Raw genomic sequence first — 15,545 nt, 5'->3', positions numbered from 1 at the left:
GAGAGAGTGGAGGGAGAGAGAACGAGAGAGGGGGAGGGAGAGAGAACGAGAGAGGGGGAGGGAGAGAGAACGAGAGAGGGGAGGGAGAGAGAGGGGGGAGGGAGAGAGAGTGGAGGGAGAGAGAACGAGAGAGGGGGAGGGAGAGAGAGTGGAGGGAGAGAGAACGAGAGAGGGGGAGGGAGAGAGAACGAGAGAGGGGGAGGGAGAGAGAGGAGGGGTAGAGAGAACGAGAGAGGGGGAAGGGAGAGAGAGGAGGGGTAGAGAGAACGAGAAAGAGGAGGGGTAGAGAGAACGAGAGAGGGAGGAGGGGTAGCGAGAACGAGAGAGGGGGGAGGGAGAGAGAGGGGGGTAGAGAGAACAAGCGAGGGGGAGGGAGAGAAAAAGAGTGAAAGTGAGTTTGGCTGGTAAACTTGGTTTGAGATGTGTAGCCATATTGGCAGTCCTTGGGTTATAATGCTATTTTCAATGGAATATCGGTGCCAACATTGGCCAAAATGGTAACATCTATAGACCCAGTGAGTCAGACTCCACAAGGTGTGATCCACAGAGCACTGTGCTGATGGCACCCAGCAGGTCCTGCAGCTCTGGAGTCTCGGATCCGCCTCGGGCATGACTCAGCCTGTCAGAACACAGCCAGAGAGGCAGGCCTAATTTCAGGGCCTGATGCTGTCCAATTACACTGAGGTACTGTTCAAGTGTTTCCATTCAGGGAGAGGTGTTTCTTCAGTGAGTGAAACGTTCATTACATTGCAGACAGAAATGTAATGAATAGAGCCTAATGACACAATTCTCTTCTACAAGACAGATAATCATATCTATTCTGCACATTCTATTTCTATCTGAATATTCTGTAATGTCCATCTTGAATAAACTGCTGCTCTCCAGTGTTTTGTCCCACCGGCTTCACGGTAACCTCACGCCGGCCGGCTTCACGGTAACCTCACGCCGGCCGGCTTCACGGTAACCTCACGCCGGCCGGCTTCACGGTAACCTCACGCCGGCCGGCTTCACGGTAACCTCACGCCGGCCGGCTTCACGGTAACCTCACGCCGGCCGGCTTCACGGTAACCTCACGCCGGCCGGCTTCACGGTAACCTCACGCCGGCCGGCTTCACGGTAACCTCACGCCGGCCGGCTTCACGGTAACCTCACGCCGGCCGGCTTCACGGTAACCTCACGCCGGCCGGCTTCACGGTAACCTCACGCCGGCCGGCTTCACGGTAACCTCACGCCGGCCGGCTTCACGGTAACCTCACGCCGGCCGGCTTCACGGTAACCTCACGCCGGCCGGCTTCACGGTAACCTCACGCCGGCCGGCTTCACGGTAACCTCACGCCGGCCGGCTTCACGGTAACCTCACGCCGGCCGGCTTCACGGTAACCTCACGCCGGCCGGCTTCACGGTAACCTCATGCCGGCCGGCTTCACGGTAACCTCACGCCAGCTGGCTTCACATTTAACCAGATTTATTGATTTGATAATGTCTATCACATTTCCTTACACTATTAAAGGCTGCAAAATGTAACATATAAATGTGTTATAGATCTGTAATTCTCATTGAAAAGACAGATCTGTTCTATGTGCGCCATTTCTATGCTTCCCGTTCTTAAGGCTGAGAGAGAGGGTTGTGTCCCAAATTGTTATTTATTTATCTAGGCAAGTCAGTTAAGAACAAAATTCTTATTTACAATGACGGCCTACACCAGCCAAACCTGGACGACGCTGGGACAATTGTGCGCCGCGCTTTGGGACTCCCAATCACGGCCAGTTGTGATACAGCCTGGAACGGAACCGGGGTCTGTAGTGACGCCTCCAGCACTGATATGCAGTGCCTTAGACTGCTGTGATACAGCCTGGAATGGAAGCAGGGTCTGTAGTACTGAGATGCAGTGTCTTAGACCGCTGTGATACAGCCTGGAATGGAACCAGGGTCTGTAGTACTGAGATGCAGTCTCTTAGACCGCTGTGATACAGCCTGGAATGGAACCAGGGTCTGTAGTACTGAGATGTAGTGTCTAAGACCGCTGTGATACAGCCTGGAATGGAACCGGGGTCTGTAGTACTGAAATGCAGGGTCTTAGACCGCTGCGCCACTTGGGAGATAAAATGGCACCCACCCTATTCCCCATATACACAGAGGCCTATAAGGCCCGGTCAGAAGTAGTACACCATGTCGGCATTAGGGTGCGATCTGGGACGCAGCTGAGCTGTAAATTGCTGTGGGATTGGGTGGGGGTGGGGCCTTGACTCAGCACCAGCTACAGCCAGCGGTGAACGTTTTAGTGGAGGACCTTGAGTTCAGTCTCGGGAGTCATGCCAGTGCCTAGAACTTCAAAACAGACCCAGACTTCCTGCATTGCCAGTACTTTTCTCTGTGTGTGTACATACACTGCTAAGACTGTGTGTGTGTGTACCTTACACTGCTAAGACTGTGTGTGTGTGTGTACCTTACACTGCTAAGATTGTGTGTGTGTGTGTACCTTACACTGCTAAGACTGTGTGTGTGTGTGTACCTTACACTGCTAAGACTGTGTGTGTGTGTGTGTGTGTACCTTACACTGCTAAGACTGTGTGTGTGTGTGTGTGTGTGTGTGTGTGTGTGTGTGTGTGTGTACCTTACACTGCTAAGACTGTGTGTGTGTACCTTACACTGCTAAGACTGTGTGTGTGTGTGTGCTAAGAGTGTGTGTGTGTGTGTGTGTGTGTGTGTGTGTGTGTGTGTGTGTGTGTGTGTGTGTGTGTGTGTGTGTACCTTACACTGCTAAGACTGTGTGTGTGTGTGTGTGTGTGTGTACCTTACACTGCTAAGACTGTGTGTGTGTGTGTGTGTGTGTGTGTGTGTGTGTGTGTGTGTATTCTGAATGGCAGCGACACAGCTCTTACAAGCTGCCACATCGAGGTCAATCTCTCCAAATAGAAAAGGATGATCAATGAAAGAGTCAAACGTATAAAAACATACCATCAACTTCCCCAGAGGATGGACAGCAACTCATATGTACAGGTAAGTGTCCAAATGAAAAGGTAACACCAACATAGTGTCTTTATAGGGGCGTTGGGTCACGACCAGCCAACCAGAACAGCTTCAATGCACATTGGCATAGATTCTACAAGTGTCTGGAACTCTATTGAAGAACTCATAGAGTGTCTGGAACTCTATTGAAGAACTCATAGAGTGTCTGGAACTCTATTGAAGAACTCATAGAGTGTCTGGAACTCTATTGAAGAACTCATAGAGTGTCTGGAACTCTATTGAAGAACTCATAGAGTGTCTGGAACTCTATTGAAGAACTCATAGAGTGTCTGGAACTCTATTGAAGAACTCATAGAGTGTCTGGAACTCTATTGAAGAACTCATAGAGTGTCTGGAACTCTATTGAAGAACTCATAGAGTGTCTGGAACTCTATTGAAGAACTCATAGAGTGTCTGGAACTCTATTGAAGAACTCATAGAGTGTCTGGAACTCTATTGAAGAACTCATAGAGTGTCTGGAACTCTATTGAAGAACTCATAGAGTGTCTAGAACTCTATTGAAGAACTCATAGAGTGTCTGGAACTCTATTGAAGAACTCATAGAGTGTCTGGAACTCTATTGAAGAACTCATAGAGTGTCTGGAACTCTATTGAAGAACTCATAGAGTGTCTGGAACTCTATTGAAGAACTCATAGAGTGTCTGGAACTCTATTGAAGAACTCATAGAGTGTCTGGAACTCTATTGAAGAACTCATAGAGTGTCTAGAACTCTATTGAAGAACTCATAAGAGTGTCTGGAACTCTATTGAAGAACTCATAGAGTGTCTGGAACTCTATTGAAGAACTCATAGTGTCTAGAACTCTATTGAAGAACTCATAGAGTGTCTGGAACTCTATTGAAGAACTCATAGAGTGTCTGGAACTCTATTGAAGAACTCATAGAGTGTCTAGAACTCTATTGTAGGGATGCGACATCATTCTTCCACAATAAATTCCACCATTTGGTGTTTTTGTTGATGGAAAACGCTGTCTCAGGTGCCTCTCCAGAATATCCCATTAGTGTTCAATTGGGTTGAGATCCGGTGATCTGGTACGCCCTTTAAAACCTCTTTCGGTTCTCTGAGACTCCTCCTTCAAAGTCAAAGATCTTTTATTCTAGCCAAAATAAATGGGCAACTGGGCATTTTTATACATGTAAGTATGATGGGATTGTTAATTGCTTAATTAACTCAGGAACCATACAGGTGTGGAAGCAACTTCCTTTCGATATGCTTTGTATCCCTCCTTTACTCAAGTGTTTCCTTTGATGTAGTCAGTCACTCCAAAAGCTCGTTCCATTCTTGATTTGATACAAAGAGGTAGTGAAGAACTGGCAATGGAAGCCGATACACGGTCTACTTTATATTGAATCCGATGTTACAGGAAGGCCATAAAGATCATCAAGGACAACAACCACCCGAGCCACTGCCTGTTCACCCCGCTATCATCCAGAAGGCGAGGTCAGTACAGGTGCATCAAAGCTGGGACCGAGAGACTGAAAAACAGCTTCTATCTCAAGGCCATCAGACTGTTAATTAAACAGCCACCACTAACATTGAGTGGCTGCTGCCAACACACTGACTCAACTCCAGCCACTTTAATAATGGGAATTGATGGGAAATTATGTAAATATATCACTAGCCACTTTAAACAATGCTACCTTATATAATGTTACTTACCCTACATTATTCATCTCATATGCATACATATATACTGTACTCTATATCATCGACTGCATCCTTATGTAATACATGTAGCACTAGCCACTTTAACTATGCCACTTTGTTTACATACTCATCTCATATGTATATACTGTACTCGACACCATCTACTGTATCTTGCCTATGCTGCTCTGTACCATCACTCATTCATATATCTTTATGTACATATTCTTTATCCCCTTACACTGTATATAAGACAGTAGTTTTGGAATTGTTAGTTAGATTACTTGTTGGTTATTACTGCATTGTCGGAACTAGAAGCACAAGCATTTCGCTACACTCGCATTAACATCTGCTAACCATGTGTATGTGACAAATAAAATTTGATTTGGTTTCAAAAAGGAACACAGACTGTAAATCTCCATGGATACAAAGCCTGCTATGACATCACTGCCTCATATTTTCACCTGGCTCAGAACAAGCTACAATAGCTCCCCCTGTTGGCAATGGACCCACAAAAACACTCAAAAGGAAATGCCTAAACACACCTCTGTACAAAGCACAGTATACTTGAGGGAAAATACAATAAAACACATGACATTTTTTGAAACGTTATTTTTTTAAAGTTTAACAACAGATTGTTCGTTTCAGGTTTTGAATTTTGAATTCACAAACAATACAGTCATCTTCCTCCTCCTGCACCACGGGATTGCCTAGTGGTCGTGAAACCTAAAATCAGACTGATTCAAATACTATTTAAAAAATACTTGGGAGTGTTTTCTTTGGCCTGACAGATTATGAATATTACAATGTTGAAACTATTTGATCATGTGGTTTAAATGGAACAAAGTCAATCAAGCACAGATTAAGACAGTATTTGAACCCAGGTCTATACCTAATCCCAGTCCGTAAATGTCACTAACACAGACCCCGTTTATGGATAAGAGGAAAAACAGAGGAATTATTAAATATAGTCTCCAGTTTGTGCAGTTTTAAGCAGATTAAAATGAATGAATCTAAAAATCAGATTAGTAGAGAAGGTTTCATAGATACACTGCACACAAAGAGGAGCCGCTCAACCAATTCTACTGTGTATTGAAAAATGGCTAAACCCCTCAATCTCATATGTTATAATGAAACTACTAAGCACATACACACTAAGCAGATGACATAACAAGGATCTAACATGGAAGGGTATTTGTAGACGGCACAAAAAAACTGGGAACTAAACCAGCCGAGCCAAACATTTTATCGAGGAAATCAACTTATATCGGCACCCAGAAACATATCAACTTCTCCATTTTAATGTTGATCTGTCACATGAAATAAGGAATCAAGTGGAACATTTTTACAGCCCAAAAAATGTATGTATGTATGTATGTATGTATGTATGTATGTATGTATGTATGTATATAATATATATATATACACACACACACAAAAATGTTTTTTTTACTTTTTTTTTTACAAATGTTAAAATTTTCCTTCCACTTTGACAGAGTATTTTGTGTAGATTATTGATTTAAAAAATCAATTTTAATCCCACTTTGTAGCACAACAAAATGTGGAAAAAGTTAAGGGATGTGAATCCTTTCTGAAGGCCCTGTAGCTGTGTGGACTGGAAATGGATCAGCATGACCTTTGCCCTGGAAAGATGTGTACATAGCCGCATCCCAACTCCAAAGCCACAGGCCGAATCCAGCTACTGCCCTTCAGCTTCCCAGGCCACTCCCCCTCCTGCATCCCGAGCCAGACATGTGACAGGATATGACACCATATGGCACCGTGCTTCCTGTCCCTGCTAAAAGCCAGTCACTGTTCCGTGAAGTTCCCCCCCAGGGCAATTATCTGCTGCTTCATCACTAATTGAACAAAGCCCTACCCCAAATCAACTGGGTAGAGACTCTTGAGGAAGGATACTAAAATTAGTCTCAACTAATCACAGATCTGACATGACTTGATAGGGGTAAATCAGCAGTACCATCCCATAGCCTACAGCATTCTAGTCATGTTAGATTAGCGATTAGACTACCCCAAAGTAGGGAGGAATAACATATTTCAAAGTAAACAAGGCCTAATCTAACACCAGTTCTTGCAACCTTTGCTTGGCAGCTTAAACCATCCCAGGTTACGCTGGTATCGATGTTCAGTCTATATTTTGTAAGAAGAGTGGAAGTGAGAGTCCTGTGCTTCGCATGAGGAACACACCATTGCCTACCCGTTGACCAAATTAAAAGAGGAAGGGGTGTATTCAGGGGAATTCCTACCGATGTAGATAGAACGAAGCTGACAGACAACAAGTGATTTTTCAACATGATACATTTCAATTAGAAAGTTCTGGTACATCCTCTTGAACAGACACAAGATTTAGCGGGAAAACCTCTGTTCATGACACACAGTGTTCTATAAGAGAACATCAGGACTCGGCTACATTTTCCCATCAGTTCTATTATTGCCTTTAGTACTATTTCACCCTTGAGGGAATGGCTGGCGCACATGCGCTTCGCACACTTTTCTTGTGTGTAAGAGATTAATGTTCCCAGTTGTCCCATTTGGGACACACGGCTAGTCGTACACTGTGCCATTTCGTGGCATGGGAGGGGTGTGGTTCCATTGAAAGAAAGCCCAGACTGAGGCACACTGGGAAATCATGGGAGACAAGCAAGCTGGTAAGTGTCTTGTGATTCTGGGACAAACTGCAGGCTCCATTGTAGGATGGAAGGTTTGTTCCATCAGCACTGCAATCCCCTGGGACATGGAAGCTGCTGCAGTTCATTCCTAAACATTCTTCTCTCAGTTCTTCCACAGTTCACTGGCCTTCACAGGGACTGGAGAGGTCAAAGCAATAAGAGAATAGTAGTGGTGTTCCATAAAGCTACAATCAGCAGTTGAAACAATAACAAAGCTAACTCACCGCCCCTGTTTTAGTAAAAAGCTGAGAGGTGATGCTGGAGAAATGTAACCACTCAAATTCATAACCAAGCCATGGATGTAAGGACTGGCCATCCATTATATCAAAATTATAGTTTTAACCATGTTTTGAAGCTATACGAAGTGTTTGTAAACAACGTAAATGTAAACAAACATTGGAGTAAAACAAGCTATACTTTAGGTTCTGATAGGAGACAACAGTTGAACTAAGCTCATGAGGCATTTATAAGTTACATTCATCAAGAATCACTGGGTACATATCATTACTTTAAAAAAAAGTCCAAATGGATGTATAAACTACAGATTGTCCCTTTAAGCACCAAACAGAAGAAATGGGTTCTGGGTCAGTGCACCCGACTGCACAGATAATCACTGGACAGTAGACCGAAACATGGTCGACACGCCACATTTACCAAACAGTTTGTTAACACAGCAGGACAAGTTACTGTCCAAACACTGACAGCATGCCACCGGTACAACTGCAACCGTCACAGGCCGACCTGCCGAAGCCAAATGGCAGCCGAACTAACATGTACGAGACCATATTGTTTTTACAAGATGGAACAAGATGTCAAGTGAGTCGATGAGCCCTAGGGTGTGGGCTGCCACGCCTGCCTTGCTCAAAGCGCCGCAGTGCATCCACACAGACGCTGGCAGAGAGTTCAAACGGGTGGGTGAAGTGGCTTAGCTCCAGCTGGGGGGGTTAGAAGTAGAGCTGGGAATTGCCAGGTACCTCACAAAACGATATCACTATACTTCTGTCTGCTGTAGAAGGACAAGAGAGTTTTAAAATCAGTCATGGAAATAAAAGTGCTCACTATTTTAAAAAAGATGGAGAACAAGGGTGAAAAATACTGGAGTTTTGGCGAATATAACTATCGATTTTTCAGAACGAATTTTATTTGTCACATGCTTCGTAAACAACAGGTGAAGACTAAGAGTGAAATACTTATGGGCCCTTCCCAACAACGCAGAGGGAATCTTTTAATTGTATTTTTTTAAATCAACAACTGAGCTTGTCTAACCCTTTCACAGGATTGGTTAACTCGAGGTTTCAAGGGTCTCCACCGAGCTAGGTATATCTAGTGGCTTAGCTCCAGCTGGGGGGGGCTAGGTATATCTACTTTTAGTTTTAATGCACCGTATTGCTGGAACAAAATCTATGATGTTCTGGTGCCGTTGAAAGCAATTGAAAGTATTCCTTGGTGACTTATTTCTGAACAAATTCTGGGCGATTTGTTTTATTTGTGCTTGACAGTCGTTCCGTCTTCACGACTGTGCTGGTGTGTGTGGACCATGATAGGTCCTCAGTGATGTGGACACCGAGGAACTTGAAGTTTCGACCCTCAACCCACTACAGCCCTGTCGATGTGGATAGGGGGGGTACTCACCCCTCCGTTTCCTGTAGTCCACGATCAGCTCCTTCGTCTTGATGATGTTGAGGGAGAAGTTGTCCTGGTACCACACTGCCAGGTCACTGACCCCTTCCCTCTAGGCCAGACATGGGCAACTTTGTGGGGTGGGGCCCACAAAAAATCTGAAATCATGAGGGGCTGCAGTTGCTCACGGGTCTGCATCCACCCCCATTGAATAGGGAGTACAGGAGGGGAATAAGCATGAACCAGATGTTGTAGTTGCGGCCCGTCAGGAAGTGTAGGATCCAGTTGCAGAGGGAGGGTTTCAGTCCCAGGGTTGAGCTTAGTGATGAGCTTGGAGGGGACTGTTGATCATCTGTAGATCTGTTGGGGCGGTATGCTAATTGTAGTGTGTCCAGGGTGTCTGGGATGATGGTGTTGATGTGAGCCATGACCAGCCTTTCAAAGCACTTCATGGCTACAGATGTGAGTGCTACGGGGCAATAGTCATTTAGATAGGTTACCTTGGCGTTCTTGGGCGCAGGGAATATGATGCTTGATACATGTAGGTATTACAGACGGTCAGGGAGAGGTTGAACTTGCCAGCTGATCCTAGTTACCCGAGTTAGAGACCTGATAATCTGTCTGGCCACGTGGTCTTGTGAATATTAACCTGTTTAAAATGTCTTTCTAACATCTGCTACAGAGAGCGAGATCACACAGTCGTCGGGACCAGCTGGTGCGCTCATGCATGGTTCAGTGTTGCTTGCCTCAAAGCGAGCATAGAAGGAATTTAGCTCATATGGTAGGCTCGCGGCTGGGTTTCCCTTTGTAATCCGGCATTGTTTGCAACCCCTGCCACAGCCGATGAGCATCATAGCCGGCATAGTATGATTGGATCTTAGGCCTGTATTGATGTTTTGCCTTTTTGATGGCTCGTCAGAGGTCGTAGTGGGATTTCTTACAACCGTCCGGATTAGCGTCCGACTCCTTGAAAGCAGCAGCTCTAGCCATTAGCTCAGTGCAGATGTTGCCTGTAATAAATGGCTTCCGGTTAGGATATAAACGTACGGTCACTGTGGGGACAATGTCATCAATGCACTTATTAATAAAGCCGGTGACTGATGTGGTAAACTCCTTACTGTTATCGGATAAGTCACATAACTTATTCCAGTCTGTACTAGTGTAACGGATGTGAAACGGGACGGTCTAAAGTTATACTGTTACACTAGCGAAAGTGTCCTGTATCTTAGCATCCACTTCGTCGAACCACTTCTGTACTGAGCGCATCACTGGTACTTCCTGTTTTTGCTTGTAAGCAGAAATCAGGAGTATAGAGTTATGGTCATATTTGCTAAATGGAGGGCGAGGGAGAGCTTCGTATGCTTCGTACGAGTGTAGGTGATTGAGTTGAGTTTTTCGCCTCTAGTTGCACAAGTGACATGCTGGTTAAAATGAGGTAAGACGGATTTCAGTTTCCCTGCATTGAAATCACTGGCCAATAGGAGCGACACCTCTGGATGTACATTTTCTTTTTTTGCTTATGGCCCTATACTGCTCGTTGAGTGCAGGCTTAGTGCCAGCATTGGTTTGTGGTGGTAAATAGACAGCTACAAAAAAATATAGATTAAAAACTCTTGGATAGGACGGCTTATCAGCATATCATGAGGCATTCTCCATCACTAGGGAGGAGAAGTACAGAGGTGGAGTGAGAGGCAGTAAATAAGAAAGAGAGAGGAAAAAATTAAATGGATTGCTTGGAGAGAGAGCGAAACAGAAAAAACACTGAAAAAGAGAATGAGAGTAGGCCTTTAAATTACTCAGCTTTCATCACCCCGATGCCTTATGTAAGTAAGCCTGGCAGGCTGCGCACACAGACGTGACCCCGCTCTTCGCCAGCCCACCCCTGTCCCAGCCCCCCACTCACCGTCCCAGCCCCCCACTCACCGTCCCAGCCCACCCCCTGTCCCAGCCCACCCCCCAGCCACTCACCGTCCCAGCCCACCACCAGTCCCAGCCCACCCCCTGTCCCAGCCCCCCCCACTCACCGTCCCAGCCCACCACCAGTCCCAGCCCAACCCCTGTCCCAGCCCACCCCCACTCACCGTCCCAGCCCATCCCACCCCCCACTCACCCTCCCAGCCCACCCCCCCACTCACCGTCCCAGCCCACCCCCTGTCCCAGCCCACCACCCCCACTCACTGTCTCAGCCCACCCCCCAGTCCCAGCCCACCCCCCCACTCACCACCAGTCCCAGCCCACCCCTGAGCCCCCAGTCCCAGCCCACCCCCTGTCTTAGCCCAACCCCTACCCACCGTCCTAACCCACCCCGTCCCAGCCCAACCCCTACCCACCGTCCTAACCCACCCCATCCTAGCCCAACCCCTACCCACCGTCCTAACCCACCCCGTCCTAGCCCAACCCCTACCCACCGTCCTAACCCACCCCGTCCTAGCCCAACCCCTCCCCACCCCATCCCCAGCCCAACCCCCGTACCCACCGTCCTAACCCACCCCGTCCTAGCCCAACCCCTACCCACCGTCCTAATCCACCCCGTCCTAGCCCACCCACCGTCCTATCCCACCTTCCACCCACTGTCCTAGCCCACCCACCCTGCCACCGTCCTAACCCACCCCGTCCTAGCCCACCGTCCTAACCCACCCCGTCCTAACCCACCCCATCCTAGCCCACCGTCCTAACCCACCCCATCCTAGCCCACCCTCCCACCGTCCTAACCCACCCCGTCCTAGCCCAACTCCCACCTACCGTCCTAACCCACCCCGTCCTAGCTGGCTGATTTTCCCTTTAGAATCTGATTGTCTGTAGACCCTGCCACAAACGTCTCCTGTCTGAGCCGTTGAACTGCGACTCCACTTTGTCTCTGTCTTGACGTTTTGTCTGTTTGATTGCCGAACGGAGATCATAACTACACTTTGTATTCCACCATATTCCCAGTCACCTTGCCGTGGTTATAAATGCGGTTGTTTGCTCTTTCAGTTTCGCTAAACGCGTGTTCGTGATTTTATGGTCATTCATGGTCAATTACACCAAAAACCTCCAGTAGTCTATCCTACTTCCTGTTTGTGGTGATCGCCGGCGCGCCGGGACAGTTGCACCTATATCTAAACCGGCACCTCTATCGGAGTTCACCACCAATTAACAGAGAGACTGAAATAAATGATTCATCATGGACGTTTCAACAAGAGACTGAAATGAACGATTCATCATGGACGTTTCAACAAGAGACTGAAATGAACGATTCATTATGGACGTTTCAACAAGAGACTGAAATGAACGATTCATCATGGACGTTTCAACGAGAGACTGAAATGAACGATTCATCATGGACGTTTCAACGAGAGACTGAAATGAACGATTCATCATGGACGTTTCAACGAGAGACTGAAATGAACGATTCATTATGGACGTTTCAACAAGAGACTGAAATGAACGATTCATCATGGACGTTTCAAACAAAGAGGTTAGTGAGAGAGCAAGGCAAGCATAGTGATGGAAAACAAGCTCTTCACTGGGGGGGAACGACGACAATGGCCTGGCTTAGAAGTGCAGACATGAGTCAGCCCTGTTGCCAGCTGTGTGTGGGTCAACAATGAGTGGGCACCTCACAACCCATGACCTCATTCTCATTAGAAAGCCATGGTTATCTTGCTGCTACATTCACAACACAGTGCACTTTACTGTAGTTCCAGGTTGGCCACTGGACCACAACTGGGCTCACTACTAATCTGCATCCAAAAATGCATCATATTCAGTGCATACACTTTGACCATAGAGAGAGAGAGAAACTGTATATACTGTATTTCATTGGTTATACTTTAACTAGTGTCAATAGCAGTAAAAAAATAAATGACAGGGTATATGTAACAGTCGACTTATCGAGTCCTTGTAATGAACTGCAGGGATTTGTAAGCCTGTCATTAAACATTGGCATTTGACGGAAAGAAAATGACCCTTGTTGTACCCACCTTGAGTCCATCGCTGGGCAGCCGGTACCCAAACCGTGCAGGCAGGTCATCAAAATTACCTGTCTTGTTGTCAAATGTGTACTGAAAGAGAAAAAAAAGAATACAAATCACATCACGTGGTGTTAATAACTAATAGTTCTTCGTCAGTCATTCAGTCTGTCTGCGTGTCTATACTTCAGCCAGTCTGTCTGCGTGTCTATACTTCAGCCAGTCTGTCTGCGTGTCTATACTTCAGCCCGTCTCAGTCTGCCAGTCTGTCTGCGTGTCTATATCCTTCTGTCTGCGTGTCTAGCCAGTCTGTCTCAGTCTGACTCACGGCAGAGATGTCGGCCTCAGCCCTGTCTCTGTCTGAGTGTCTATCCTTCAATCTGTCACGGGCAGCAGGTTGAGGAAGGCGAAGAGCTGCACGCCCGTGAAGATGGTGTAGATCTGTGTGGCAGACAGCATCAGCATCCCAAGGGAGATCCTTCAGCAGCATCTTGCATCTCCGCACTGTGCCAGTCAACTGACACACACCAGTCTGTCTGACACCTTCAGCCCGGACGGACTGCCCGTCCCAGCACTGGCTGCTCTCACACCTGCCAGTCTGTCTGAGTGTCTACACCCGTCTCTGTCTGCGTGTCTACACACACACCACTGTCTGCGTGTCTACACACACAGCCAGTCTGTCTGCGTGTCTACACACACACACCTTCAGCCCGTCTCTGTCTGAGTGTCTATCCTTCAGATTGTCAATGTCTGTAGGCCTACGTCTGCTCCCAACCTCCCACAGAACAAACATCCCAAAGTTCCCCGGGACAACTGCAATTATATATGTCACTACGTGAAATCTGGTGTGACCCTGCTCGGTTCTGAAATCTGGTGTGACCCTGCCCGGTTCTGAAATCTGGTGTGACCCTGCCCGGTTCTGAAATCTGGTGTGACCCTGCCCGGTTCTGAAATCTGGTGTGACCCTGCTCGGTTCTGAAATCTGGTGTGACCCTGCTCGGTTCTGAAACCTGGTGTGACCCTGCTCAGTTCTGAAACCTGGTGTGACCCTGCTCGGTTCTGAAATCTGGTGTGACCCTGCTCGGTTCTGAAATCTGGTGTGACCTTGCTCGGTTCTGAAACCTGGTGTGACCCTGCTCGGTTCTGAAACCTGGTGTGACCCTGCTCAGTTCTGAAACCTGGTGTGACCCTGCTCGGTTCTGAAATCTGGTGTGACCCTGCTCGGTTCTGAAATCTGGTGTGACCCTGCTCGGTTCTGAAATCTGGTGTGACCCTGCTCGGTTCTGAAACCTGGTGTGACCCTGCTCGGTTCTGAAACCTGGTGTGACCCTGCTCGGTTCTGAAATCTGGTGTGACCCTGCTCGGTTCTGAAATCTGGTGTGACCCTGCTCGGTTGGTGTGACCCTGAAACCTGGTGTGACCCTGCTCGGTTCTGAAACCTGGTGTGACCCTGCTCGGTTCTGAAATCTGGTGTGACCCTGCTCGGTTCTGAAATCTGGTGTGACCCTGCTCGGTTCTGAAATCTGGTGTGACCCTGCTCGGTTCTGAAATCTGGCGTGACCCTGCTCGGTTCTGAAACCTGGTGTGACCCTGCTCGGTTCTGAAATAAGACCGTAGTGAATTTGTCATTGATTCATGCCTAACACACTTGCACACACACAAGATTGAAGTAGTTAAGCCTACTAGCTTGATAGCAGGGTTGGGGTTAATTCCATTTCAATTCTGGAAGTACAATGAAATTCCATGCAATGAGGAACATTGAAACGCCCCATATATAAATTGCCTGGCTCCCCACAGGTGCCACTTTGGTTTTAGAAGTGAGGGGGACATGACCCCCAGATCCTCCGTCAGGTTCTCTCCTAGAGTTTTTGGGGTCATCTAAAGCGAACTTCCTGCATTTTTACACAATCCCAACGAGTCGTCTCTATTTAGAACGATATGTAATTAAGCTTGGTAAGAGATCATTATTAAATATGTTTCAGTGATTAATAAAGACTTTTGATCAATAATAAATATTGTGTTGCACCTTTAACCAAGACTAACAAATGAACAACACTTGAGAAAAAAAATAGACTTAATTGTCTTTATTAACACTTCCTCTATATCAAATTTCAGCCAAACCGCCCAGCCAGCCCAGGCCACCTGCACGCCCGGCCCCCACCAGTCTAGTCAATATACACTGCTCAAAATAAATAAAGGGAACACTTAAACAACAGAATGTAATTCCAAGTCAATCACACTTCTGTGAAATCAAACTGTCCACTTAGGAAGCAACACTGATTGACAATAAATTTCACATGCTGTTGTGCAAATGGAATAGACAAAAGGTGGAAATTATAGGCAATTAGCAAGACACCCCCCAATAAAGGAGTGGTACTGCAGGTGGTGACCACAGACCACTTCTCAGTTCCTATGCTTCCTGGCTGATGTTTTAGTCACTTTTGAATGCTGGCGGTGCTTTCACTCTAGTGGTAGCATGAGACGGAGTCTACAACCCACACAAGTGGCTCAGATAGTGCAGCTCATCCAGGATGGAACATCAATGCGAGCTGTGGCAAGAAGGTTTGCTGTGTCTGTCAGCGTAGTGTCCAGAGCATGGAGGCGCTACCAGGAG

At 46.9% G+C, this 15,545-nt stretch overlaps 1 protein-coding gene across 1 annotated transcript in view; it reads right to left on the bottom strand.

Annotated features, from left to right (window-relative positions):
* Positions 1-13,411, bottom strand: part of LOC118401577 (E3 ubiquitin-protein ligase RNF13-like) — a gene marked incomplete at its 5' end in the record, with an annotated part of 70,966 nt that extends 57,555 nt beyond the window's left edge. The window contains 3 exons of the mRNA XM_052475812.1: positions 12,944-13,024; positions 13,260-13,278; positions 13,317-13,411. Coding sequence (XP_052331772.1) covers positions 12,944-13,024; positions 13,260-13,278; positions 13,317-13,411 — 195 coding nt within the window. The remainder of the gene's footprint in view (positions 1-12,943; positions 13,025-13,259; positions 13,279-13,316) is intronic.
* Positions 13,412-15,545: the final 2,134 nt, after the last annotated feature.

The sequence above is a fragment of the Oncorhynchus keta genome, chromosome 22 (assembly GCF_023373465.1).
Source record: "Oncorhynchus keta strain PuntledgeMale-10-30-2019 chromosome 22, Oket_V2, whole genome shotgun sequence".
In the NCBI taxonomy this organism is placed as follows: Eukaryota; Metazoa; Chordata; class Actinopteri; order Salmoniformes; family Salmonidae; genus Oncorhynchus; species Oncorhynchus keta.
Note: the sequence above shows the minus strand (reverse complement) of the source record. Positions and strands in the feature narration are given on the sequence as shown.